This window comes from Chiloscyllium punctatum, chromosome 1, assembly GCF_047496795.1.
Source record: "Chiloscyllium punctatum isolate Juve2018m chromosome 1, sChiPun1.3, whole genome shotgun sequence".
NCBI classification, from domain to species: Eukaryota; Metazoa; Chordata; class Chondrichthyes; order Orectolobiformes; family Hemiscylliidae; genus Chiloscyllium; species Chiloscyllium punctatum.
The window spans coordinates 157919844-157947322 of record NC_092739.1 but is presented as its reverse complement, the minus strand read 5'-3'; the positions used below and the strand labels follow the sequence as shown (position 1 = coordinate 157947322).

Sequence of the window (27479 nt, the reverse complement as noted above, 5' to 3'; positions counted from 1 at the left end):
AAGATCTTTTTCCCGTGGCTAGAGGAGTCCAAAACTAAAGGGCATAGGTTTAAGGTGAGAGAGGAAAGACATAAAAGGGATCTAGGGGCAACTTTTTCATGCAGAGGGTGGTGCGTGTATGGAATGAGCTGCCAGAGGAAGTGATGGAGGCTGGTACAATTACAACATCTGGATGGCTATATGAATAGGAAGGGTTTAGAGGGATATGGGCCAAATGCTGGCAAATGGGACAAGATTAATTTAGGATATCTGGTCGGTATGGACAAGTTGGACCAAAGGGTCCATTTCTGCTTCGTATATCTCTATGACTCTATTGGCCAATTCTTATTTGGAAGCATTGGTGGAATGTGATTCAATCACCATCTCAGACAGCATATTCCAGATCCGAACCACTCACTGCGGAAAAAAGATTCCTATCTCTTTTTGGCTTCATTTTTGCCAATTATCATAAATCAGCATCCTACAATTCTCAATGTATGGAAGTTGGAAACCTGCTGGGTTACAAAAGTTTTCCCTATCTACTGTGCCCAGGTCCCAGCATGCAGATGGGAAAGCAAAGATCTGCAGATGTTGGAAATCTGACACAGCAAGATAAGATGCTCAGCAGAGTCATCACAAGCCTTTTTAACTTTACACCCTGTTTTCTCTCCACAGATTTTCCAGTATTTTCTGATTCTATATAAAAACAACTTGTTTTAGGTGCTTGATGAATTAAAAATCTGAGTGCGAATTCACAGATAAAATTACAGCCAATTATTTAGACACAGTTATAGAGGTCGACAGCATGGAAAAAGGCTCTTTGGCCCAACTTTCATAATTTAAACTTTTTTCCCTTTTGCTGGTGTTTGGTTCATATCCCAGCGATTCATCAACTTCACCAACACATTCCACCCTGGCCTTAAATTTTACCTGGACCATCTCTGACACCTCCCTCCCCTTCCTGGACCTCTCCATCTCCTTAATGAGAACCGACTTGACACTGACATTTTTTACAAACCCACTGACTCCCACAGCTACCTGGATTACACCCCTTCCCACCCTACCTCTTGCAAAAATGCCATCCTGTATTCTCAACTCCTCCGCCTCTGCTGTATCTGCTCCCAGGAGGACCAGTTCCACCACAGAACACACCAGATGGCCCCCTTCTTTAGAGACTGCAATTTCCCTTCCCACGTAGTTAAAGATGCCCTTCAACGCATCTCGTCCACATCCTGCACCTCCGCCCTCAGACCCCACCCCTTCAATCGTAACAATGCCCCTGGTGCTCACCTTCCACCCTACCAACCTTTGCATAAATCAAATCATCCGCCGACATTTCCACCACCTCCAAAACGACCCCACCACCAGGGATATATTTCCCTCCCCACCCCTTTCCGCCTTCCGCAAAGACCGTTCCCTCCGTGACTACCTGGTCAGGTCCACGCCCCCCTACAACCCATCCTCCCATCCTGGCACCTTCCCCTGCCACCGCAGGAACTGCAAAACCTGCGCCCACACTCCTCCCTCACCTCTATCCAAGGCCCTAAAGGAGACTTCCACTTCCATTAAAGTTTTACCTGCACATCCACCAATATCATTTATTGTATCCGTTGCTCCCGATGCGGTCTCCTCCACATTGGGGAGACTGGACGCCTCCTAGCAGAGCACTTTAGGGAACATCTCCGGGACACCCGCACCAATCAACCACACCGCCCTGTGGCCCAACATTTCAACTCCCCCTCCCACTCTGCCGAGGACATGGAGGTCCTGGGCCTCCTTCACCCCCACTCCCTCACCACCAGATGCCTGGAGGAAGAACGCCTCATCTTCCGCCTCGGAACACTTCAACCCCAGGGCATCAATGTGGACTTCAACAGTTTCCTCATTTCCCCTTCCCCCACCCCACCCTTGTTCAAACTTCCAGCTCAGCACTGTCCCCATGACTTGTCCGACCTGCCTATCTTCTTTTCCACCTATCCACACCACCCTCCTCCCGCCCCCGACCTATCACCTTCATCCCCTCCCCCACTCACCTATTGTACTCTATGCTAATTTCTCCCCACCCCCACCCTCCTCTAGCTTATCTCTCCACCCTTCAGGCTCTCTGTCTTTATTCCTGATGAAGGGCTTTTGCCCGAAACGTGCATTTTACTGTTCCTCGGATGCTGCCTGAACTGCTGTGCTCTTCCAGCACCACTAATCCAGAATCATATCCCTCCATACCTATCCCACATGTCCAAACATTTCTTAAATGACAAAATTGTACTCAATTCTTTGGAATGTTGACCTCACTGAGATAGCTGGAATTTGTGGGCCATCTCTAACTGCCCTTTGACTTGTTAGGGCCATTTCCAAAATACGGTCCAGAGACAACTACATTGCTGTGAAGTCACGTGTAGGCCAAACCAGGCAAGAACTGCAGATTTCTTTCCCAACAGACATTAATGAACCAGATTACAATTGGTAAGAACTGTCACGAATACTGTCAGTAATTTCAAATTTTGTTAATTACATTTAATTTCTACCAGCAGCCCTGGTAGGATTTGAACCTTCATCTTATAGCATCTGGATCACTACTGCAGTGACATTGCCACGACACCAACACCTTCCCATAACAGTACAGCTCATTAATCAGCGGGGGAGAAATTTGTTTTGCCACTGCAAAGTACTTGAAAGGATTAATCTTGAGTTACATGGGTTGAGTTTGCAGCAAATACTGTAACTCTGTCTAAAATCGTTGCGAGCTAATGTTGGCTTTAGAACAGGCTTGGGATCTTTTCCAAGTTCAGTTAACTCTTAGCTTCTCCCAGGAAGCTTTGCTGAAAGTCACACTCATAGAATCCCGACAGAGTGGAAGCAGGCCACTTGGTCCATCAGGTCCACACTAACAGTCCAAAGAGCATCTCACCCGGACCCCCACATCATCTCCCTCTAACTCTGCATTTACCATGGCCAGTCCACCTTGTATACACATCCCTGAACACTATGGGCTATATAGCATGGCCAATCCACCTAACCTGCACAACTTTGGATAGTGGGAGGAAACCAGTGCACTCAGAGGAAACACACGCAGAAACTAGGAGAACGTGCAAACTCCACACAGCCAGTCACCCAAGGGTGGAATTGAACCCAGGTCCCTGGCACTAAGAGGCACCACAGTGCTAACCACTGAGCCACCATGCCACCCAGAGAAACCTACAATGGGTCATCTAACAACTTGCAAACCATCAACAACAGCATTACACAGGAGGTGCCCTCCCCACAGAATAACCTTTCACCCTGTCGACCAAAGCCTGTCAGCCTGGAGATCACAGGTCCCACCCACCTTGTTGATCACAGTTGCTCCTATCCAAAGAAACAACAGTATGAGAAAGGCTGACCCCTGAAGCCTGCTCCACCAGCCAATATGATCATTGCTGATTGGATTAGCCTTTCTCGCAGAGAAGAAACTCTTCAATGCCATCTTAAGTGAAAGACCATTTTGATGATTCTACGAACCCTTATGATGTACACTTGTGATGTTAAGACATACAAGATTACGGGCTAAGTGCTGAAAAATGGGATCAGAATAGTGAGGTTGTTGCTTTTGACTGGCACTGGTTCGAGGGGCTGAAGGGCCATTTTCTGTATTGTGGATCACTATGATTCTATGTTGAAACTGTTCCTCTTCAGTACAGATGCTTCGACAACATTTGCCAATCCCTAATTGAGGAGAAAGTAAGGACTGCAGATGCTGGAGATCAGAGCTGAAAATGTGTTGCTGGAAAAGCGCAGCAGGTCAGGCAGCATCCAAGGAACAGGAGAATCGACGTTTCGGGCATGAGCCCGCCTGAAGAAGGGCTTATGCCCGAAACGTCGATTCTCCTGTTCCTTGGATGCTGTCTGACCTGCTGTGCTTTTCCAATCCCTAATTGAGGGCAGTTCAGAATCAGCCCCATTGCTGTAGGTCTGGCATCATATGTAGGTCATACCAAGTAATGATGGCAGTTTCCTTCCCTAAATGACATTAGTGAATCATGTGGCTTTGTCTGACAACCAGAAATTATAATTAGACTCTTAATCCTATTCCTCACCATCTCCGCCTTGCAAAATGCACCAACTTCTGGTCTCAGTGTCACGTTCTGCAAATTTCATAGTTCTGAGATAACACACATGAAAACATTCATCCAGCTTCCTTCTGTGATTCCCTAATGGTTGCTCGGGAATGAGAATACTTCCTTCACGTACCTGCACATGATTTCATGAGTGAGGAGTACCCGACACATCTCTGGGTTCTTATCTTGCCCTTCGTATATGATTGCCTGCAGTATAAGAGAAAAACATAAATCATTAGGACATTTAACCTGTTTGTAGGCCATTAGGTTCCCAAGCAGTACCAAGGGAGTGCTACACAGTCAGAGGTGCCATCTTTCAGATGAGACACTGAACTGGGGCCCCAGCTGTGCTCCCAACTGGATGTAAAGAACCCCAAGGCATTAGAGAAGAGCAACTTTTTCATTTGGCGTATCTACCACATACAACTGATACAGTAAAAATGAGACAGCATTCCTCCAGGACTGAGGCTGCTACATGAACAGCACGAACTACGTATTTATACACGGCATAAAGTGCATACCAAGTGCAAAACACGCAAGTTACAGTGTGATAAAAGAATGATAAATTATAGACATTTTTCTAGCAGCAATTTGACTTTGAAGGTGGGAGGGGAGAGCTCTGTCCCAACCCCTACTCCTGGGGTCCTGCCCAAAATGGAACCTTCAACCAGCATCCGAAAAATAATCAGATCACCTGGTCATTAGCAACATTGTCAAATGTGGGAGCTTGTTGAGTGCAAATTGGCTGCCACAGTTCCTTTATTACAGGAGTGACTACACCTAAAGCATGTTCAAGTGACTGCAAAGTGCTTTCAGGCACCTTGGAAGCAATCTAAGTACAAGCTCTTTCTTGATAGGTTGTGCATCTGTAATGTTGAACTGGGCTATGTCATTGTAAAATATTCCCCAAGTTCAGTAAAGCTAGGGGACGTGATGGCCTACTTATATTACTGCTGCTGTTAATCCAGAGTCCCGGGCAATGTTCAGAGGAGGATAAAGTGAGGACTGCAGATGTCGAAGATCAGAGTCAAGAGTGTAGTGCTGGAAAAGCACAGCACATCAAGCAGCATCCAAAGAGCAGGAGAATCGACATTTCGGGCATAAGTCCTGATGAAGGGCTTATGCCTGAAACATCGATCCTCCTGCTGTTTGGATGCTGCCTGACCTGCTGTGCTTTTCCAGCAACACACTGGCAACTCTAGTGTTTGGAGGACCTGGGCTTGAATCCTGCCAGGGCAGACGGTGGAACATGAATGCAATAATAATCTGGAATCAAGAATCTAATGAAGACTGATTGTCAAATATCTGTGTCACTACGCCCTTTAGGGAAGGAAATCTGCCATTCTTACCTGGTCCGGCCTACATGTGTCTCCAGACCCACAGCAATGTGGTTGAAATGTTTTGTCATTTATCTCAAGAGGGTTGGAATATAAAAGCACTGTTGTGCTACTGAGACTTTATAAAGCTCTAGTTAGGCTCTATTTGGAGTACTGTGTCCAGTTTTGGTCCCCACACCTCAGGAAGGACATACTGGCACTGGAGCGTGTCCAGCGGAGATTCACACGGATGTTCCCTGGAATGGTAGGTCTAACATATGAGGAACGGCTGAGGGTCCTGGGGTTGTATTCATTGGAGTTTAGAAGATTAAGGGGAGATCTAATAGAAACTTACAAGATAATACATGGCTTTTAGAGAGGGTGGACGCTAGGAAATTGTTTCCGTTAGGCAAGGAGACTAGGACCCATGGACACAGCCTTAGAATTAGAGGGGGTAAATTCAGAACAGAAATGCGGAGGCATTTCTTCAGCCAGAGAGTGGTGGGCCTGTGGAATTCATTGCCGCAGAGTGCAGTGGAGGCCGGGACGTTAAATGTCTTCAAGGCAGAGATTGATAGATTCTTGATGTCACAAGGAATTAAGGGCTACGGGGAGAATGTGAGTAAGTGGAGTTGAAATGCCCTTCAGCCATAATTGAATGGCGGAGTGGACTCAATGGGCCGAATGGCCTTACTTCCACTCCTATGTCTTATGGTCTTATGAATGATAACTGCCCTCTGGGCAATTAAAGATGGGTTATAAATGCTCGTGCAGCCAGCGATGCTCATATCCAGTGAATGAATATTTTTTTTAAAAGCTAGCTGACCTTAGCCAGAGTGGATATCAGTGTGACTCTGTTTAAAACCACTCAGCTGGGATTGTTCGAAGATCAGCTGGCTCTCTAAATCTAGTGGCTGGGAGGATGGATCACTGGCTGATTCGTACACTCTTACCCTGATCCTCAGGTTTTAACTGTAACATACTTTCTGCAGTTAAACGGAGTGAGTTCTGTGAAGCCCTCTGGGGCAGGCCCTCTCAGCACCTTCAGTGGGTCTGACTCGATGTGGATGCCTGCATTTTTCATTAACCACCGAGTCAGAGCCGGAAGGTGTGGAGAATATCTAAACTGCACAGCATCGTGGTACAAGTCTGACTCTGTCAGGTGCCCTCAGAAGTATTAAAACAGATGGATTGAAATGAAGGAATGAATTGGTGGAGTTAAGAGCAAATGAAAACTATTAGGATTATACACATGCAATGACACTTGGCTTATGAAGAAATATGGCTTCTTGCCTCCAGGACCTGGATCACTGAAAGCACACAGCGACTAAACGATATATGTCAGAGGATGGAGATTTTACATCTTATTGATCCTTTCTACACCACTTCTCTCTCCATGTGATATTGATCCATCTATCGGTATTCCTATCATTCATTAATCTAAGCGTGTTCCAGCCTTTCATTCATTTATTAATGTGTTCCTATCTGTTTAACTGTCTGTTCAGCTACCCTTCCATTTAGATATCTCTTCAGCTATTTGCATATTTATTTGCCTATCTCTCTAGTTCACGGTTTAACTCTCTGACTGGATATCTATCTATCTATCTATCTATCTATTTGTCCGTCTGCTTGTTCACTGCCTCAATCTATATTTCAGCTTATCTCTTTATCCCTCTGTTTTCTATTGCATCATTCTATATTTATCTATTTGTTTGCTCGAAGTGTATCTATCCATGCATTTATTAATCTATTTATAAATGTTTATTTATATCGCCATTCATCTGCCTATATCTATCAACCTCTCTAAATAGATCAATGTCTTTCTATCTAAATAAATCTAGCCCTAACTACATACCTGTAAAATTATATTGAATGTTCTGTATTTCTTGCTCTTGACCAAACTGTCCCTCTATCTTTCCATTTCTTTTTTTAGAAATTGCAACATTTTGAACTGAGCTGAATGACCTTGTCCTTCGGCATTACTGGAGCGATGCACAGTTCAGAGGCATGCGAGAGAAAGAGAGAGGTGATGGGTGAAAGACTGTGACTAATTGGACAGTTTTTTTCAAAGAGCTGGCATGAGTACTGTAGACTGAATGGCCTGCGTCTGAGCTGCAAGATGTTATGATCTCATGAGGAAGTGAACAAATACAAAACAGAGTAAGATATTGCAACTGCTTGGAAGGCCAGGATATAGAATCCCTACAGCGTGGAAGCAGGCCATTCAGCCCATCAAGTCCACACCAACCCTCCACTCCCCCACCCTATCACCATAGCCCTGCATTTCTCATGGACAATTCACTTAGCCTGTACATTCTTAGACACAATGGGCAATTTAGCATGGCCAATCCACCTAGCCTGCACAACTTTGAGTTGTGGGCGGAAAGCGGAGGACCCAGGGGGAAAACTATGCAGACACAGGGAGAATATGCAAACTCCACACAGTCATCTGAGGGTGGAACCAAACCCAGATCCCTGGTGCTGTGAGACAGCAGTGCTAACCACTGAGCCACCCCAGATATTTTTCTTTATTCACACATAGGCTGTGGGCATCGTTGGTTGAGCCATCATTTATTGCCCATCGTCCGAAAGACAGCTAGACATCAACCACATTACTGTGGGTCTGGAGTCACATGTAGGCCAGCAGTTTCCATAAGACCGTCAGATATAGGAGCATTCATCCTATCTGCTCCACTATTTGATCATGGCTAATATGTTTTCGTTCCCTAAAGGGTATTACGGTGAACCAGATGGGCTTCCCCCCTGACAATCATTTGATTCTTAATTCAAAAATCTTTTTTAAAAAAATTCAAAGGTCACCATCTGTCATGGTGGAATTTGAACCTGGTTCTGGAGATGAATATCTTCGAGGAGAAAGTGAGGACTGCAGATGCTGGAGATCAGAGCTGAAAAATGTGTTGCTGGAAAAGCGCAGCAGGTCAGGCAGCATCCAAAGAACAGGAGAATCGACGTTTCGGGAGAAGGGCTTATGCCCGAAATGTCGATTCTCCTGTTCCTTGGATGCTGCCTGACCTGCTGCGCTTTTCCAGCAACACATTTTCAGCTCTGGAGATGACTAGCCTAGCTATAATATCACAAGACTGCTACCTCCAGTACATGGCTCCAGTTCCTGTCTGACCAGAAATACAATGTACAAGGTCAGGGTCACTGTGCGCGATGCATCGGCGATTTGTGAGAGACTTAAACAAGGTGAACTGGCACTGAAATGACATCAAGTCACTTGCAGTTTAAAAAGGGCAATCTCTACAGACTGGCCGAATGGCCTGGCACCTTGGCAAAGGCCACTGACCTTCTCCACGAGGCCATATGTTCATGGGCAGCACAGAAACAAGCAACCCAGATGTGACGGCAACAACACGTTACAACAACAGCCTGCTTTCGTATGACCTGCCAGCCATGCCAAAGGGGGCACAGGCTGAAAACAACACGACATAGCGTGAAGAGCAAAGATCACAGAAGGGCAGAAGGCTTGTTTTTATAGTTTAGTAACGGCACAGTGATTGGCGCGGGCTTGAAGGGCCTGCTGCACTTCTCTTTTGTTTGTTCTGTTCTTTGCCTCATCCAGACCTCAGTTGTTGCTGGGACTGGGTTACTGAGTGTGAGAGTGGAAATTTATAAAATCCTGCAATCTTTGAAGGAACAGTCGGACTCCGCAACTGTGCTAATGGAAAGTCTTTTTTATTGACAGAGGGGGGAACCATCCTTCGGCATTCCTGCAATTGCGACTTTTCCTGGGAGAAAGTGAAGGAAAATGGGATAAGGGACCAGCAGTAGGAAAAGCACAATCAAGGATTGCAGGTTGGTCGCTGAAAGCTCCCATTCCTAAAACATTTCTGCATTTATTAAAAGGAGGCATTATGATGTGGGGACTGAAATGTTTGTGACTAAAATGTGGACGGGAGCTTGCTCAAAGCTGCCTCAACTTTCAAAGAGCACCCCCTACTGCAGCAGCCTGGTAATTCCTTACCATTTCCCACAATAGAGGCTTCGACCAGAGCTTTGAAGTGGGCGCTGAATACGGGATGGTTTTACACCGTGAGCCCTTGCCTACTCCTAGTCGAATCAACACAACCCAAGTTCACCAAATGAACATAGCTATACAAAGATTCCCGTAAGACCTGTTAGGAAATTAAAACCCCATCGATCTTGAAGGCATTTGTATGCTGCAGTGTCTGCTCTGGGCTTAAGCGTATTCTTATTGTCATGCTCACATTGTGGTTATCATCAGCAAAGCCTGGCATTTATCGCCCATCCTTAGCTGATCTGAGAAAGCAATAGTGGAAGCTTTCTTGTTGAACTTCGCAATGGGCACAGGCGGTTTCACAGAAGGCAAAGAATTGTTCAGTCACTTCAGAAATGACAGGATTGAGAATAAGAGATTGGGATTAATTTTCAAAAAGCCAGCAGGGGCACATTGGACCAAATGGGCTCTGTCATTCCATGATACTCTGAAAGGCACCATGTAAATGCAAATTGGTCTTGTCTGTTTTCTCTCTTTCCTCTCCCTGCTGTTTCTTGTTCGTACAATCTCCAGCATGGACAATGGCCAGGCGCCGACACAGTGGTAATGTCACTGGATCCAAAATCCAGAACCCCAGACTAATGACCTGGCCAGGAAATTGAAGAATGCTGGAGAAACTCAGCAGGTCTGGCAGGATCTGCAGAGAGAGGAACAGTTTCAAGACCAAAATGACTCTGTTTCGGAACTGGGGACACGGGTTCAAATTCCGTTGTGGCATTTCAAATCAACAACAAATTTAGAACTGAAAGCTGGTGAAGGCAATGAAACTGACTTTGAGTGCGATTAAAGGAAAAATCCCATCGGGTTCACTAAAGCCCTTTAGAGAAGGGAATCTGCCATCCTTACCCAGTCTGGCCAACGTGACTCCAGACCCACAGCAATATGGTTGACTCTTAACTGCCCTCTGCAATGGCTGAGCAAGGCACTTAGTTCAAGGACAACTAGGGATGGGCAGCAAACGCTGACCTTGCCAGTAATGCCCACACCCCATGAAAACATAAAGAAACATAAAGCAGAAAGGATTCATCATGTAGCACAGCACAGCACAGCAAGGGAGCAGGCGTGTGTGTTGACACTGGATGTGTGAATAGGAAAGAAAAGAGAAAGACAGAAAAAGAAAGGAGAGGGGGGATGGAAGCAGTGAACTGATAATAAAAATAGGTGAAGGGACACATAATGAGCAATGAATATATAATGCTGCAGATACACAAATCCATGGGTTTATAATGTATTCTTTAGCACTGGATTGAAGCTATTAGGGCTGAACACAGGCAATGACACCCAGTTTATGAAGAAAAATGGTTTCTTCATCGCTAGAATCTAACGTTGTGTGCAGTAGCTGGAGACAGTATCTATCTACATAATAAACTGTCAGGGAAAGGTCGTTGGTATCTGCTCCCTGTGCATCTCTCTATCTCGCACAGATACTGCGTGGAGACAGATGCACAGTCAGGGAGAGGTACATAAGCACCACAATCCTTCATCTTAACCTTTCAACACACCCTCAAGCCTACACTTCTTGCTTCACAACAGCACACCCCCAAAACCCCACTGTTCCTGGAACTGGAATTCCCTTCCTCCTCCTCCTCCCAAGCAGCTACACTTCATTGGTCAATTGAGGGATAGCATGCTAGTCGACTGTGGAAGGTATTGTATCCAGTTTGCCTGAAGTTATACATGCAAAGCAAACCTTTTCCTAAGTTTATGTGACAATAATAAATTAAATCCAATCTAGAAAAAGGTTAGCAGGTACAAACTTTCCATCAAGGGATAACTGCTTCAAGCAGAGCAGTGTTTCACCAGACACTCACTAGCACAGCAGTGAGAGTCCCTAACTAACATTAACCAGTACAGGAGCCCAGTATATGACTGGAGAAGGCTTCTCCAGTTGAAGACATGGCACCAGTGTAATTAAGTATAACAGGCTGGCTGAACTCTTCCTGTGCTGTATTTTCTACATTTATAAAGCAAAGCCCATTGGCTCAACTTTCAAAATATTCATCAATGCTTCATGACCTGTCAAATAAATCCTAGCTTCAGCTAAACCTTTTGATAGCCCAATAGGCCTTCATTCTGTCCTAAGAACAGCCGCAAACATTTGTTCTCTTTTCCAATCGACCGGAGTATCCAGTAAAATCCACAAAAAACAAAAAAGAAGGTCCTTTGGAAGAACTTTGAAAGTAATGTTATTTTATGAACCTCTTGCAGCTGCTTTCTGCAGTTCATCTAGGAACTCCTCCCAGCTCCTCCTTTCCAATCTTGTCGATCAGCTTCCTTGCTGTCCTCTGTACAGGTCCATGTTCCACTGGGGTGGCACAGTGCTTAGCAGTGTTGCCTCACCACACCAGGGACCCAGGTTCAATTCCAGCCTTGGGTGACTCTCTGCATGGAGTTTGCACATTCTCCCTGTGTCCGGGTGCTCCCTGCTCCAGTTTCCTCTCACAGTCTGAAGGTGTGCAGGTTAGGTGGATTGGCAATGGGAAATTGCCCCATAAGGTCCAGGGATGTGTAGGCAAGGTGGATTGGCCATGAGGGATAGGGTGGGATGCTCTTCAGAGAGCAGACTTGATGGGCTGAATGGCCTCTTTCTGAACTGTGGGGATTCAATAATATTGTATATCCCTTGCTCTGTACCGAACAAACATCATAAAGTGAAGTCTGACTTTCTGGAGAAGTAAACTCAACTGCATCAACTTCACAGAGTTACAGTATTGTTCGAGCACAGAAAGAAGCCATTGTGTCTGTGTTGGGTCTCGAAAGGGGAAATTCACCTTGTGCTGTGGCTCCGCACATTCTTCTTTTTTAAAATAACAATCCAGTTCATTGTTAAATGTCTCAACTGAACCTGCCTTTCCCCATACACTCAGGCAGCACTGTATGAGAAACATTTTTCCTCGTGTCACCATTGTTTCGGTGTTGGGGTTGTTAGGGTTAGGGTCAGGGTCAAGGTCAGTTGTTGGAGAAGGTGATGACTTATTGGTATTATCATGAGACTAAAAAGGGGTAAAAACAATGACTGCAGATGCTGGAAACCAGATTGTGCATCAGAGTGGTGCTGGAAAAGCTCAGCAGTTCAGGCAGCATCCGAAGAGCAGGAAAGTCGATGTTTCGGGCAAAAGCCCATCATCAGGAATATCATTACTCTGCCTGTATCCATTATCATGAGACAATTAATTCAGAAACTTAACTAATGTTCCGGTGACCCGGATTCAAATCCTGCCACAGCAGATGGTGGAACCTAAAATTGGCCTAAGAATTTGCTGAAACCATTCCTGATTAGCAGAAATGCCCACCTGGCCCATTAATGTCCTTCAGGGAAGGAAGTCTGCCATCCTTACCTGGTCTGGCCTACATGTGACTCCAGACCTTCAGCAATCTGGTTAACTCTCAACTTCCCTCGGAAATGGCTGAGCAAGCCACTCAGTTCAAGGGTAGCTCGGACAGACCATTAGATGCTGGCCAGCCATGTCTCATGAGTGAATTAAAAAAATATTGCCTTAAATCTGTCAAACCTTTCTCTCAATCCTTCCATCGACCCCATCCAGAAAGCCCTACCCCGCTTGTGCTTTTGAGCAAATCTCATGAAGTCTCCTGTCAAGTGTCACGCCCCCAAGGACCACGGTCTCACTTTCTCCAACCTTTCTGCGAAATGAAGGAAGCTCTCGCATGAATCTTTTCTGCCGTCCTATCCAGAGCTCCACATCCTTCCTAAAGTGTGGCTCCAACTGAGGATGAAACTACGTTCTACACAAGGCCCCCGAGCCATTTTACAGGTTCTTTATCAGGTAAAATTTCACACCGAGTCGCGTGAGGAAGCCATATGACAGATGATGGAAAGTTTAATCAAAGAAGTATGTTTTATTAATTTGAAAATGGTAAGTTTGATTAATCAAATGGACCAGTTTAATCAATCAAAGGGGTAGGTTTTATTAATCAAAGAGATTTTCAGGGCAGTCATAAGGTAGAAGGGGGTAGAGGGGCCTAGGGATAGAATTCCAGTGTTTAGTGCCTGGACAAAGTGATTTCCCTCACTTCCTTAGGGAGAGCAGGACACTGAGTTGATTGACCAGTGATGATCATATTAAATGGTTGACCAGGCTTGAAGAGCTAACTGAGAAGGTGATGGCCTAGGAGTACTATCACTGGGCTATCACTACAGAGACTCTGGGGACCCAGGTTCAATTCCTGCTATGGTAGAAGTTGAGTACAATTTTGGGGTGGCAGGGTGACTCAGTGATTAGCCCTGATGCCTCACAGCGCCAGGGACCTAGGTTCGATTCCCGCCTTGGGCGACTGCCTGTGTGGAGTTTGCACATTCTCCCCGTGTCTGCGTGGGTTTCCTCCGGGTACTCCGGTTTCCTCCCACAGTCCAAAAATGTGCAGGTCAGGTGAATTGGCCATGCTAAATTGCCCATAGTTATAGGTGCATTAGTCAAGGTAAATATAGGCTAGGGGAATGGGTCTGGGTGGGTTACTTTTTGGAGGGTTGGTGTGGACTTGTTGGGCCAAAGGGCCTGTTTCCATACTGTAGAGAATCTAATCTAATCTAATCATGGCCTACTCCTGCTTCTATTTTTTGCTATGATTCACCACACTACCCTACCTTCAGCTGCCCAGGGCATGCAACACTGAACTCTCCTCCCTGGAATGTAAAGACATTTACGTGACACCTGATACCTCCTCAGGATTGTCCAAAGCATTATGTGGCTGAGTAAGTACTTGGGTGTTGTTACAAAAATGGAGACAGGTTACTGAAGTTTTTCACTTCTGCATTCAACAGGAATCATGCAAGAGGTCAAATTTCAAAGAGAACACCAATTTACACAGCTTGAGCTTAGAAAATGGTGATCACCTCTGATTAGTCAAGGCATTTAAATATTGTTGAAATCCAGTCACTCTAAGTATGAGACAATGCCTATATAGAAAGGTGTCATAATAATGGAAGGTGAAACTTTGATCTGATCATAACACAAGATGAAGACTCTTTTTAAAAATGTATTCACGGGATGAGGGCATTGCTGGCTAGGGGAGCATTTATTGCCCATCCCTAATTGCCCAGAGGACAGCTAAGAGTCAACCACATTATTACCAGTCTGGAATCACACATAGACCAGACCAGGTAAGGATGGCAGTTTCCTTCCCTAAGAAGCATTGGTGAACCAGATGGGTTTTTCCTGTTAATCGTTAGATTATCAATCTACTCTAATGAATCTGTAGACTTTTGATCACAGATTTTCATTTAATTCAAATGCCATCAACTGCTACAGTGAAATTTGAACCCACATCCCCTGATCATTGCCTGGGCTCTGAATTTACAAAAACCAGCGGAAATACTACTAGGCCAACACCTCACCTAACCTTCAGGCCATCAGTGCGGTACATTACTAGCAACAGAACCTGTGGCTTGGGGACAGACTTTGCAATTGGGGCCAAAGGCAAGAGCTTCAATTTAACTGGAGGAAATTCTGGCTCATCCAATACTGCACATCAGACAAGTAGTCTGTGAAAAGAAACACAAAGGTGTAAAGTGCAGGATTCTCAAGTTTATTTAAAACCCGCGTCCTTTGCCTAATGGAAAAATTCAGTCCATACATTAGCTGCAAACCACAGACTTTTGTCTGCTGCTAGGAAAAACAGCAGAAAAACAGACATAGCATGGGAAACAAAGGGTCATGACTTTGAGCACTGCAACAGAAAAATGACAGAACAGGCTCCCTGTATTGTAGTTGAGAGGCATACATCTCTAAAGCTGGACATGCAATGTTACAAACAAGGGAGAGACAAGAGGTAAAAAGATACAGATATTTTGGGGACATTGCCCATTCTTCTTTCAGAACAGTCAGTCCCACATTTTGACTCATACCCCACAGTTATGAATGGAACTTCAATGTGTCATTCATTATTTATCAAGCAAATGCTTAGTTAAATGAATACCAATTTCTAGAGTTGGTTTCATTCTTTGATTGTATGCAAGAGTCCCTAAAATGTTTGTTTCCCTTTCCTAATTGCCCTCAGAAAGCAGCAGGGATCTGTCATCTTAGAAGGATAGAAAGTACAAGTCATTTGGCCCATCGAGTCCGCTCTGCGATTGTAACTGACCTAGCTCAACGCGGCTCACTCCTGCTCTCTCCCCAATTCCCCTTGAAGCCTGAAGCTTCGAGAAACTATTTTATCCATTTCTTTCTTAAATGTCTTGAGCTCTGCATCCCTCTAGTGCAGGTACTTTCCGAATGCTGATGGATTACTTCCTCAACTGTCAGGACAAATCAAGATAAATGGTCAGAGCCATCCTACTCAGGGGTGGTGACTGGTCGAGCTGTGTGTTGTCAATGTACATATGGAACCTGGCACTGTGTCTTTGATGGCATTTTGGTGAGAAACAGGATGGGAACAAGAACTGATTTATAGGGGAATGTGGTGTTCTGCCTCACAGCTAGGTTACAGTATATTTTTAAGAGACATGTTCATGATCTCATGTGACTTGAGGGTATAAAGGTCTCAGACTCCATCTTAACTGGAGCCATTTGAAGCACAAAATGCTGGTGGAAGTAGGCCATGATATCAAGTACAGGGGATCGGATGGACCCTGGTGCATGTGCCCACAGATCCTTGAAGGCAGCATGATAAGGCAGATAAGGAGGTTAAGAAAGCATTTGGGATACTTGCCTTAATTAGTCAAAGCACAGAATACAAAAGCAGGGAGGTTATTATAGAACAAACTCAGAATTTGCTGGAAAAACTCAGCAGGTGTGGCAGCATCTGTGGAGAGGAAGTAGAGTTAACATTTTGTGTCCAGTGACCCTTCTCCAGAACACCCTTCTGAAGAAGGGTAACTCTGCTTTCTCTCCACAGGTGCTGCTTGACCTGCTGAGTTTTTCCAACAATTTCTGATTTCCAACATCCGCAGTGCTTTCTTTGTTTTTGTTTAGAGGTTATGATGGAGTTGTATGTGGTGATAGTTAGACCACTGTTGCAGCTAGACTGAAGGGTACTACTGCACCAGAAAGATGCAGAAGCGATTTGACAGGATGTTGCCTGGACTGGAACAATCCAGCAATGAAGAGAGACTGGATAAACTCAGGTTGTTTTCCTTAGAGCAGAGAAGGCTGTGGGGGGTGGTGGGCGGTGAGGTGGGGTGTGGGATCTAGTTGAGGTGTTCAAAATTCAGAGGGCCATTGATTTGATTCCAACCAGCCCAACCGCCCCGTGGCTGAACACTTTAACTCCCCCTCCCACTCCGCCAAGGACATGCAGGTCCTTGGCCTCCTCCATCGCCAGATCATGGCAACATGACACCTGGAGGAAGAGTGCCTTATCTTCCGCCTAGGAACCCTCCAACCACAGGGGATGAATGCAGATTTCTCCAGCTTCTTCATTTCCCCTCCCCCCACCTTATCTCAATCCTAACCCTTAGACTCAGCACCGCCTTCTTGACCTGCAATCTTCTTCCCGACCTCTCCGCCCCCACCCCCTCTCCAGCCTATCACCCTCACCTTAACCTCCTTCCACCTATCGCATTCCCAACGTCCCTCCTCCCTACCTTTTATCTTAGCCTGCTTGGCACACCCTCCTCATTCCTGAAGAAGGGCTCATGCCCGAAACGTCGATTCCCCTGCTCCTTGGATGCTGCCTGACCTGCTGCGCTTTTCCAGCAACACATTTTTTCAGCTCTGATCTCCAGCATCTGCAGTCCTCACTTTCTCTTAAAACCTTTCCCCAAAGTTGAGCAGGTGTTTAAGAGGGGACTTGAAGGGAAAAAAAACATTTAACACGAAAAGCTGTGAGCATCTGCGAACTCACCACCTCAACAGTGATAGAGGCAAGAAACCTCAAGACATTTAATACCTATTAGGTGAGCATTTGAAACACTATAACATACAAGGGTATGAGCCAAGTGCTGGAAATGGCTGTAGAATAGTTGGATGTTTGAAGACTGGTGCTGACACAATGGGCTGAAGGGCCAAATTCCATGCTGTAAAAACTCCACAACTCCATGGCTGTGAATTGAGGAGAACAAAGGATGGTTCATCACAGCAGACGATAACTTTGAGAGTATTATCAGTGCTGTGGAATGGGCAGACATTTAATTGGAGGGGTTCAAACATTGTAGGAGATGTGGGAAAGAGAGGGCGGATAGAGAATCATAGGATCCCTAGAGTGTGGAAGCAGGTCATTCAGGGACAAAGTGAGGACTGCGGATGCTGGAGATCATAGTCGAATGTGTGATGCTGGAAAAGTACAGCAGGTCAGGCAGCATCTGAGGAGCAGGAGAATCGACGTTTCGAGCATAAAGTCTTCAGGCCATTCAGTCCATCATGTCCACACCAACCCTCTGACGAGCATCCTACCCAGACACACCTCCCTACCGTATCCCCACAACCCTACATTTACTGTGGTTAATCCACTTAGCCTGCACATCTCTGGACACTATGGGACAATTTAGCATGATCGATCCACCTAACCTGCACACGTTTGGACTGTGGGAGGAAACCGGAACACCTGGACAAAAGCCCCACGGACAGGGGAAAATGTGCGAACTCCACACAAACAGTCGCCTGAAGGTGGAGTCAAACCTGCGATCCTGGCGCTATGAGGCAGCAGCATTGACCACTCAGGCACCATGCTGGCCCAAGCAAGGCACTAAGATTAAGAGATGTGCCCTTTCTCAATTTCTTTCACAGGACATGGGCAAAATGACCCTGTCCAAACAATACAGGCAGGGTGCCAGCATCTTGGAGAGGGTGTAGAGGCTACTTGTTCGAATACAGCGCCAGTTACGTAGAGAGAAAGTAGAAGCTGAGGCTGTTCTCATCAGACATATTCAAGATCACAAATTATTCTAATAAAATAAATGCAGAGAAATTGCTTTCAGTAGCAGGAGCTTCAGCAATGAAAAGAAACTTGCTGATTAACTTGAACAGTCGTGAGAGGCTGCTTCATCTTATGGGAGAATCTAGAACCAGGCCTCACTATTTTAAAATTAGGTGTTGCCTGTTTCAAACAGATTAGGCAAATTTATTTCACTCTTTCAGTGCTCAGAGTCTGTGTAACTGTCTTCCTAAAACAAAAGATGGCGAAATGCTAGAAAATATTTAAGGTAAAAGTAGATAGATGTGTGTCGAGTGGGGTCGGGGAGTTGTGTAGATTTGACATTACAATCAGATGGACTAGGCTTCAGGGGCCAAGTGGTTTATTCCTGCTCCTTATTGATATATAAAGAGGCGACTGACAAACAAAACAGAGGCCATGTGAGGCAATATTCTTTTACAGAGCAAGTTATAGTGATTTGGAGTTCATTGCCTGAAGAGGTGATGAAAGCACATTGAGTGCTAACTTTCAAATGGGATTTGAATAAATATTTGAAGGGCTGTGGGGATAGTAGGGGAAGGCAATGGCAAGTCACCACCGCTAAAGCTGCCAAGAAAAGCAGCTCAGAATGAACAGTCAGCAAACAATGAGCCAAGGGCTTGGCTTCAGAGAGCATAGTCAGGAACTGAACGGAATAAGGAAAGGCACTAACTGGATAGCTCTACCGTGGAATTGGCGCAGACACAATGAGTCAAACAACCTATTTTGCTCAGGATCATACTACGATCTTGTAATAGTAGCACTGCTAAAATATACGTTCCCCCGAGACAGATGTGAGACGCAAACTCTCGACATTCATCAAGGAGGACAACTGTTCGATCTGCTCAGCTGTTTCTGTGCGTTGAACATGTTACAATCTCCGTCTAATTAACACATTACAAGTTGAAGCAAGTATTTGGGCCCTGGACGACGGTTACAAAGGCAACTGCTAATATCAGGCAAACAAATCTGTGAACCCATCATTGCGCCTACGTATGAATTAATTCCCCAGTTTGCTCGGCTCTACTGGCAGGACAGACTTGAGGAATAAAAGAAGTGATCATTTTGGACAGCAGTATTTTTATATTTTCTCTTGTCAAAGCAAACAGCTGTCTTGATTCTCGGAAAGACGGCATTTTGCGATAAAAAGGGAGAATGGAATTCATCCCAAGATAACGATTCTTAAGCTTTAGGGCAGAAGCAAAATATATGCTTCCAATGTTCATATCTATGCTTTAAAATGACCTGTATTTCTCTTTAGTGCTTGCCTTTCTTCAATTATAACACAGAAACTGGAGAAATCCATCCAGTCCTTCAAACTTGTTCCACCATTCAATTGACTCGTGATTTCTGTAATCCTGAGTACATTTTCCCAACAAAAGTCTATCAGTCACAGTTTGTCCTTTTCAATCGACCACCAACAGCTGTTTTATCGGAGACTGTCCAAATCTCCACTAGCCATTGTATGAAGAGGTGTTCCTGATGTCACTTCTGAGGAGATTGTCTCTAACCTTTGAGGTTCTGCCACTCAGCACTGAACTCTCAGTCCTCCCGCCAACACCGACAAAGGAAATGGTTTCTCTTTGATTACTCTCATGTAACCATCTGAAACAGCTCAGTTTGACAAATCCTAACCAACGTGAAGCTTGTTGTGCCCACTGCTCTTGGATTCTCAAATACTTGTAAAAGATTGCTCCCACAAGATCGAAGTGAAATCCAATCCGTGGTGATGTAGCCTGCTCAGAATTGGACCCCAATAGCCAAATACAAATTCAGCGCCAATGACCTTAAAATAAAGTTGCTTGCATTCACTAACCAGCAACACACAAATCGTTCCAGTTGTCATTAACTTGCAAAACAGACACATGGAGAGTTAGAAACACAGGAATAAAAGGAGGCTCTACTCTGCAGCAATTCCTCTGTATCTGCTCAAGGCTGTCTGATGGGGACAGTGGAGAGTGAGACCTACTCTGTCTGTATCTAACAGGTCTTGCACTGTGTGTGTGTGTGTGTGTGTGTGTCTGTCTGTCTGTCTGATCGGTCTTGGGAGTGTTTGTTGGAGATAGTGCAGAGAGGGCTACATTCTGTATTAGGGAAGTTGGAGGCATGGTGATCACTGGGTTAGTAATTCAAGGTAATGTTCACTGACATGGGTTCAAATCCTACCCTAGCAGCTGATGAAATTAAACAAGATCTAATAAAAATCGACAATTAAGAGCCTGGCTATGCTGATCGTGGATTGTCTTTTAAAAAATCTGGTCCACTAACATCCTTTAGGGAAGGAAATCTTTTGTCCTTACCTGGTCTAGCCTAAAATGTGATTCCAGACCCGTAGCAATGTGGTTGCCTCTTAAAATCCCCCCTGAAACAGTCTCGAGAGCCGATCAATTCAAGAACAACTAGGGCTGGTCACAAATGCCAGCCTTCAAGAGATGTCCACACCACTGTTAAAAGAATTTTTAAAAATCTAACCTTGCGCTGTACCTGCACGAGTGGGGCGATGTTGAGAGGATAGCAAACTGGGAATGTGAAACTGCAAGGGTGAAATAGAACGAGAGAGCTCTACTCATTCTTTAACCCATGTTGTAGCTGCCCTGGGAGTGTTTGAATCAGACAGTGTAGAGTGAGTTTTAGTCTTTCTTAAATACAAGCTGCACATATTCTGGGAATATTTAATGGGGAAATGTTTTGGGCTTTGATTCTGTATCAAATCTGTGCAATGTCTGTCCTGAGGCAGTGAAGAGAGAGCTTTTCCCTGCATCTGACAATGTGATGTACCTGAGATTGGGAGTGTTTGGCGTTGGCATTGATTCTCTAAATTGGAAGCAGTAAGGAGCTTTCCTCATGATTAAAATCCCTCAGAATGAAGACTAAAAATAAGTGACAGAATAAGAAAATGTCAGCTAAATATGGGAGTGCTTTATACCTCAATAACAATTTGAGTAGCATGGTTCTGGAATCTTATAACTAGTAAGGAGAGTAATGTGGAATTATGTTTCACATTTATAGTTAGCTGAATTTAAAATTTAAAAGCTGCCTTCAAAGAAAATCATTGGAATATTATTTAAAGAGCCAATGTTAATGGCTCACTTTTCGTTGCAAATCTCTGATCTACAGAAAAGTGAATAAATCTCTCATCACTTTCTTACTACTGTCCTGTTCATAATTTACTCCAATAAAAATTAAGTAACTGGACTAAATATTCTGTGATTTGTGACTGATACGGTAATTTCCGATGAGGGGATCGATCAGTTCTGACTTGCACGTCACGCGATTACAGAATGTGCAGTAAAACCATGCAGCTCCTCATTGCAGCATTGCGACAAAGCTGTGAATGAGCAGACAATACACCCGGGGAGGGGGGTGGGGGGGGAGGGGAGAAGAGGAGATTGGCATGTTGGCATGGAGGTGGTGGCAGGAGAATCCTTCTGAAGTCGAAATTAATTTCAGTGGCGCCACTGAAGGGCGCATCTTGTAATTATTGATCGACCGAAGAAAAACAGAACACAACAACAGTTCGACGGATCACCCTGTTGCTATTAATAACAAATTGAGGCAGACCCACCACATCAGTGGTTACGTTACCCATTTCAAAACATAATTCAATTTGAAAAGCAGGCAAGGTAGCAAGACAAATCATTGCAAAAACATATCTCTTTTCAGATAAGAATAAATGTCAAAATGGTTGTGTTTATAAATGAACCAGTTTGGTTTCTGCCCAGATTAATTTATTAAATTGAGAGGTATTATTGATATTTAAAATTGTCAGCAGTGAATTATCAGACAGATTTGTTGCTTATACATGTGACACAGCCAATCCACTCTTACCTGTTTGGTCATTGAGTCTATGAGCCGTACAAATAAATCCTGCTCTGTTCGGATTCCTGGGGGAAAAAAAAGCATGAAGTAAATTCAGGGACATGTTCTTTCAAATTTTTTTGTATCCCTCAGATCCATCTCTTACCATAACATGACAGTACTATTATTCTTATTTGAGGGGAAAACGCCATTTCAGTGTTTTACGAAAAAAAAGCTTCTCTTCAGCCAGGACAAAGAGAATCACCCAAGTTTAAAAAAATAAAACTGTGGCCATTCAAAGTTAGTGAAAGAAGTGTTACAATGGTCAAACCTTAAACTGTCTATTATTCACAACTGTTTCCAGATATGCTGCAGTTTGTTATTTCAGATTGGTGAATTTAAATGTTTTACGTTTAATTCCACCCCACTACCCTTCTCTACCACTTGTTCACTTTTCCCCATTCTTTCAAACTTTTCCTTTCCCCCAAAATCTTTCTCTCCTGCACATTGCTGTTTTCTTTCCACGTCCTTATCCCATTATCTCTCTCTAGTTCTATTTTCCCTTGCAGCTGCACCTTTTTCTTTAACTGCCCTCTCCACTTTCCCCTCCTTTTGCTACATTGTGAGCAGTCACTGATTTTCCACTCCCTTGTTTGAATACTTTCAGATCAGGATGAGAGGTGGGGGGTGGGGAGTCAGACAGTTAAATCGAATTTCAATCCCAGACCACAAGTCTCCCAACTCTGGCTGTAACCAAACAGAACAAGTGGCATTGCCAACAGTTCGATATTATTACTGTCTTGCGAATTGAAAGGCAAGGTACGGTTTGTGTAACGGGGCAGAAGTCGGTTAATTCAGCAAAAGCAGTTTGACAATTGTGTGTGTGTGAGAGAGAGAAAGAGGAATATTACAGGACATACATGTATTAACGGTGAGAGTGAATTCGGTACGGACCGGTTAAATCTCTCTCACACACAAACCTCTGCATAAAGAAATCTAGCATCTTACAGATTAACTACACGATTTTAAAACATTCTCAGAATTGACATCAATAAAACAAATGACAGCGCGATCGATAACAGACCGACGTAAATGTCAAGTTAAATAAGGGCAGCTCAGACTCTTAGATAAACACCTCCTGCTTAAGACTCGAACTTAGGTTTAAACGCCCGTGACCAATCGTAACAATAATTACTTCTTAAAGCAAAGAAAATCTCCAAAACGATTATGAAATCATTATTTCTCTAAGCGTCGGAAAGCCTATATATAAAGCTACCTTTTTTTTAACAGCTTGGTATAAAGTTTTGCACAGAAGTTTTCAGATCATTTCATTGTGTTCGGAAGATGAGTCACTGGATCCGACGCCTGAACTCTGCCCAGATGCTGCCAGACCTGCTGAGTTTCCCAGTAATTTCTGGTTTAATTTCTGACTTCCAGCGCCCGCAGTTCTTTTGGGTTTTTATTTTAATTTCATTTTCACTGTCTTGTGCAAATCGCCAACTTTAGACCGAACCTGTTGCGATTGTTTAAGAGCTGAGTATATAAACATGCCAACAATCCCAAATTGTAAATATCAGCATCAGCAGCGGGAACCAGCGTGTGTCCTGGGCGCCAAGTTCCTATCTCTGATTGACAGTGGTTTTTATTTCAGGAGTTTTCAACACAAATTAATTTTGAGTAGTTTTTGGGAAAGCAAAGACTATTTTTGTCATGTGCATTTTTTTCTGAATAATACCTAAGCTCCCCACTACCAAAAGATTGAAATTAGTTTTGTTGATTTGCACAATGCATTGAAAAAAAATGTTTGCAATTGACACGCCTTACCCAATCGACACTGTTTAATTATAAGTGATTTATTTACGTAACTCGATCTTGAAACAAGCTGTCTCTCCGTGCAACTAAACTCTGATCTAAAATATGGCAAATTGTGTGGGGTTTTTTTGGGGGGAGGGTTGTTTGTGGGTTTTTTTGTTCAGATTTCTGGTACTGTTTGTTGCAATCTGGGGAGGGGAGGGGAAGGTGGGGGGGAGAGTGACTTACCGTTGCTGTACAGGAGCTGTAATTTATAGTGAACACCGTTGTTTGTTTTTTCCCCGTTCTGTTCCTGCGGGCGAAAGCATAAAAGGCGTTAAGTTCGGATCGAATGCAAGCTGCATTCGCATGCCGCCTGAACGCGACTTTGAGTTTTACCTCCCCCCAACATCAACAAAAAGGTGTAACGAGAGGCCGATGAATTTCGCGCGATTGTCGAGCTGAGGCCAGAGCAAGCTTTTGCTGAAATGTGCATTACAGGCCGAAGTCGAGCAATTGGTATCAACGGCTCTCTCTCTCTCTTTCGACCTCCTGCACCCAAGATTTGGAGATGCCGGTGTTAGACTGGACTATCACCTGATGAAGGAGCATCGCTCCGAAAGCGAGTGTGCTTTTCCATTTAAACCTGTTGGACTATAACCTGGTGTGTGATTTTTAATCCTGTACCCAACTCCGATAGTGTGTGGGATATCGGGTCTGGATCGGGTCAGTAAAGGAACAGATTTGGGGAAAAAAATGAGGAGTTTATGGGGGACAGTAAAGGGACAATTTACTGTGAGATTTTTTTTTAAATGGAATCAGTTTTGAGGATCTGTGAGAAATAGGAAAAGGAAACACACAGAACTGCAAAGAGTTTCAGGCACGTAACACTCAGGGGCAATAACTAAAACCAGAGGAACTGACATCAAAAAAACTTCAGCCCAAAATATAAGGAGTTGTTCACAGAGGGGCCCGAGGAGTCGTAAATGGAAAGGGAGAGATGGAAGGGAACAGTAAGGACGGGTTTGGGGCGGGTGGGAGAGGGCAGAGAGAGAAAAGTGATGGAAAGAGATAAGCAACTTACTTTATCTTTCTCTACGAAGTCAACAAACGCCGTCCTCTCAATCTCCACCGGTTGACCTTGCCGGTCGTACAGAGCCAAGACGAAGTGGAAGAAATTGGATTTACGCAGGTTCGAAGGCGGCTGTTTCTCGAAATGTGACCGGGCCAAACCGACTCCACTGCGGGCAAAGCAAATCACAAGCAAGGGCTTCGGTTAACGGCGTTTGTCCAAGGCGGTTTTTGAAACAACTGGAAGTTAACGGGAGAGGGAGGGGACTTGAATCGGTTACAACTTGGGGAAAGTGAAATCAACCTCTTTATTTACTTGGAAGTTTGGAAAATGATCCTTAGAAGCACGAGGTTTTTTTTGAAGGGTTAGATTATATCAGCGCGGCGGTGATGTTTCAGATTTTTAACACCGATTAATTAAATTATTTTTTTTTAAAACCCCACACATCTGCTAGTTTTAAGTGAAACTAAGCGGGATGGATTTTTTTTTAAAAAAGCATTCCGTCTTCATTTTCTAAGTCAGGGAGAATAATTTGCAAAACGGGGAATGTTGATATAACTCAAATGCAGAGAGCGAAAGGAGAGATTGGCGAAGAGGGAAATTTAACGGTAAAAGATTGAGGAAACTTTTTGTTTTGCTAGGGATTATGAATTGTGCAAAAGAAGCGGGGGGGGGGGGGGAATTAATCGGAAGCAAGGATAACAGGATAACATTATAAGAACTCTAAACAAGATTCCCAGAAGTAGAGCGGACCGTTTTATACAATGTATTTCGCTCAAAGCTGATTTATTGTCAACAAAGGACGAGGCACGGACTTCTGAGAGGGTAGAAGTAAGTAACAGATTCCAAAATTCCATTGTTAAAAGACTTACTCAGAAAATGAGGGAGGGAGGGGGGAGCGCGAGTTTTGAAAAAAAAAGAGGTAAAAGTCAGAAGGAAAGAGGGACGGAGGGAGGGAGAGAAGCAACAGAACTGTACATAAGAAGGGGAAGGAGAGAAAGGGATGGAGAGAGGGGAGAATAGATGGGAAGAAGGGAAGGAGAAAAAGGGGGAGAGATAGAGAATAAGGAATAAGTGGCGAGAGGAAGGCGCAAAAAGCAATTAAATACACACCGGGTAGGAAAAATAACCTGGACCTAAATATCGAATTTTCCCCCGGACAGAGGATTTTTTATAATGAAACACAACGATGAATAATACAGAAACACACATTGAGAGAGTTAGCAGCTCCAGATCACCCGGGCTGGGAATAAATATTGGAAATTGGTATCTGGGACACAGGGGTAACAAGAGCGGGGGGGGGGGTAAATATGACAACAATGTAGGAGCAAATTACTGCAGATGCTGTAGTGAAAATACAACAAGAAGCACCCCTTCTGCCTGGAAACGGGGTGGGGGGGGGGGGGAATAATAGGAAGTATGAAGCGTTCGAACTAACCTCTGAGCCGCGGTGTTCGCATCCAGTATCCCGCCGGAATGTATCCAGGTCCTAACAGGATTCATCCCAGTAATCAAAGGTTCTTCCTTCATGGCTAGACCCCCTCTTGGTATGGTGTCCTGGATGGCGAACATCAAAGCAGCCTTCTGTTTGTCTTGTCTGTCTGTCTGTCTCTCTCTCTCTCTCTCTGTTTGTTTGCTGTCTTGTGCGTTTCCAAAGAGAAACACAATAGTTAATTCTGCAAGGCTGTCTGTGTGTGTGTGTGTGTGTGTGTGTGTGGCGTATCACTTTCAGTGCAAACCTTTCCCCGTCTTTCGCTGCCTGTCGGCTGAGTAAAACAGATCCCGGACAAGTCAATGGATCTGCTTCTCTCTCTCTCTCTCTCTCTCTGAACGGAGCAGAGTTGATTCTGCACTTATACAAGAATCGCTTTCACTGAGAAATTAACATGTTGGCTTTTTACCCCCCCCCCCCCTGTTTCTCCGCTTGGAAGAGAGATCTTCAAATTCAGCTGCGTAAAGTTGAAAGCGGCTGCATGTAATATGTGGGGATTGATATGTATCTAGACAGAGAGGTGTAAAATGTAACTGCAGCTCCCGTACGAGGGCAGCGCTGTCAATAGTGAGTTATCCATATGAGATCCAAAAGCTGAGGAGGGTTTTTCTGTCTTGCACTCCCCCCCCCCCTCCCTTGGGGGAGACCAGCGTAAGCTTGCAAATCTACAATTGCCTCCTATCCTCTCTCGCACAGTTTCTGTCTCCCCCCCCCCAGCACTCAAACCCCCTCCTCCACCTCCCGTCCAGGTCCCTCCCTCTCTCCCTTCCCCGAGTCTTTGTGCCTCCCCTATCCCAGAGGAATGCACCTTCTCCCGGGCTCCGACACTTGCCAACTCTCCCTCCCTCCCTCCCTCCCTCCCACCCCGGGGAGAGAGAGAGAGAGAGAGAGAGAGAACGGACCGGGCGAGACAGACGCTGCCTCTCTCCTTGATTGACAGTCAGGAGGTGGGGTCACACTCTCCAAATTAGGAGATCTTTCTTCAATTCTCCCCTGGCTGACTTCTCCAGGATTGGCTGCAGGTTGAGGGGGTGGGGGTGGGTTCTCC

At 44.7% G+C, this 27479-nt stretch overlaps 1 protein-coding gene across 8 annotated transcripts in view; it reads right to left on the bottom strand.

Moving 5' to 3' along the window:
* Window positions 1–27066, bottom strand: part of LOC140481361 (transcription factor COE3-like) — a 485497-nt gene extending 458431 nt beyond the window's left edge. For 6 of the 8 annotated variants that reach the window (XM_072577432.1, XM_072577442.1, XM_072577459.1 and 3 more), the window contains exons 1-5: window positions 26378–27066; window positions 24952–25108; window positions 24117–24180; window positions 22107–22162; window positions 4207–4280 (exon numbers count right to left, since the gene is read on the bottom strand). In XM_072577432.1, coding sequence (XP_072433533.1) covers window positions 4207–4280; window positions 22107–22162; window positions 24117–24180; window positions 24952–25108; window positions 26378–26511 — 485 coding nt within the window. In that variant the 5' untranslated portion in view covers window positions 26512–27066. The remainder of the gene's footprint in view (window positions 1–4206; window positions 4281–22106; window positions 22163–24116; window positions 24181–24951; window positions 25109–26377) is intronic. The other 2 variants (XM_072577484.1, XM_072577493.1) reach the window with 1 other exon arrangement.
* Between the last annotated feature and the right edge of the window lie 413 nt (window positions 27067–27479).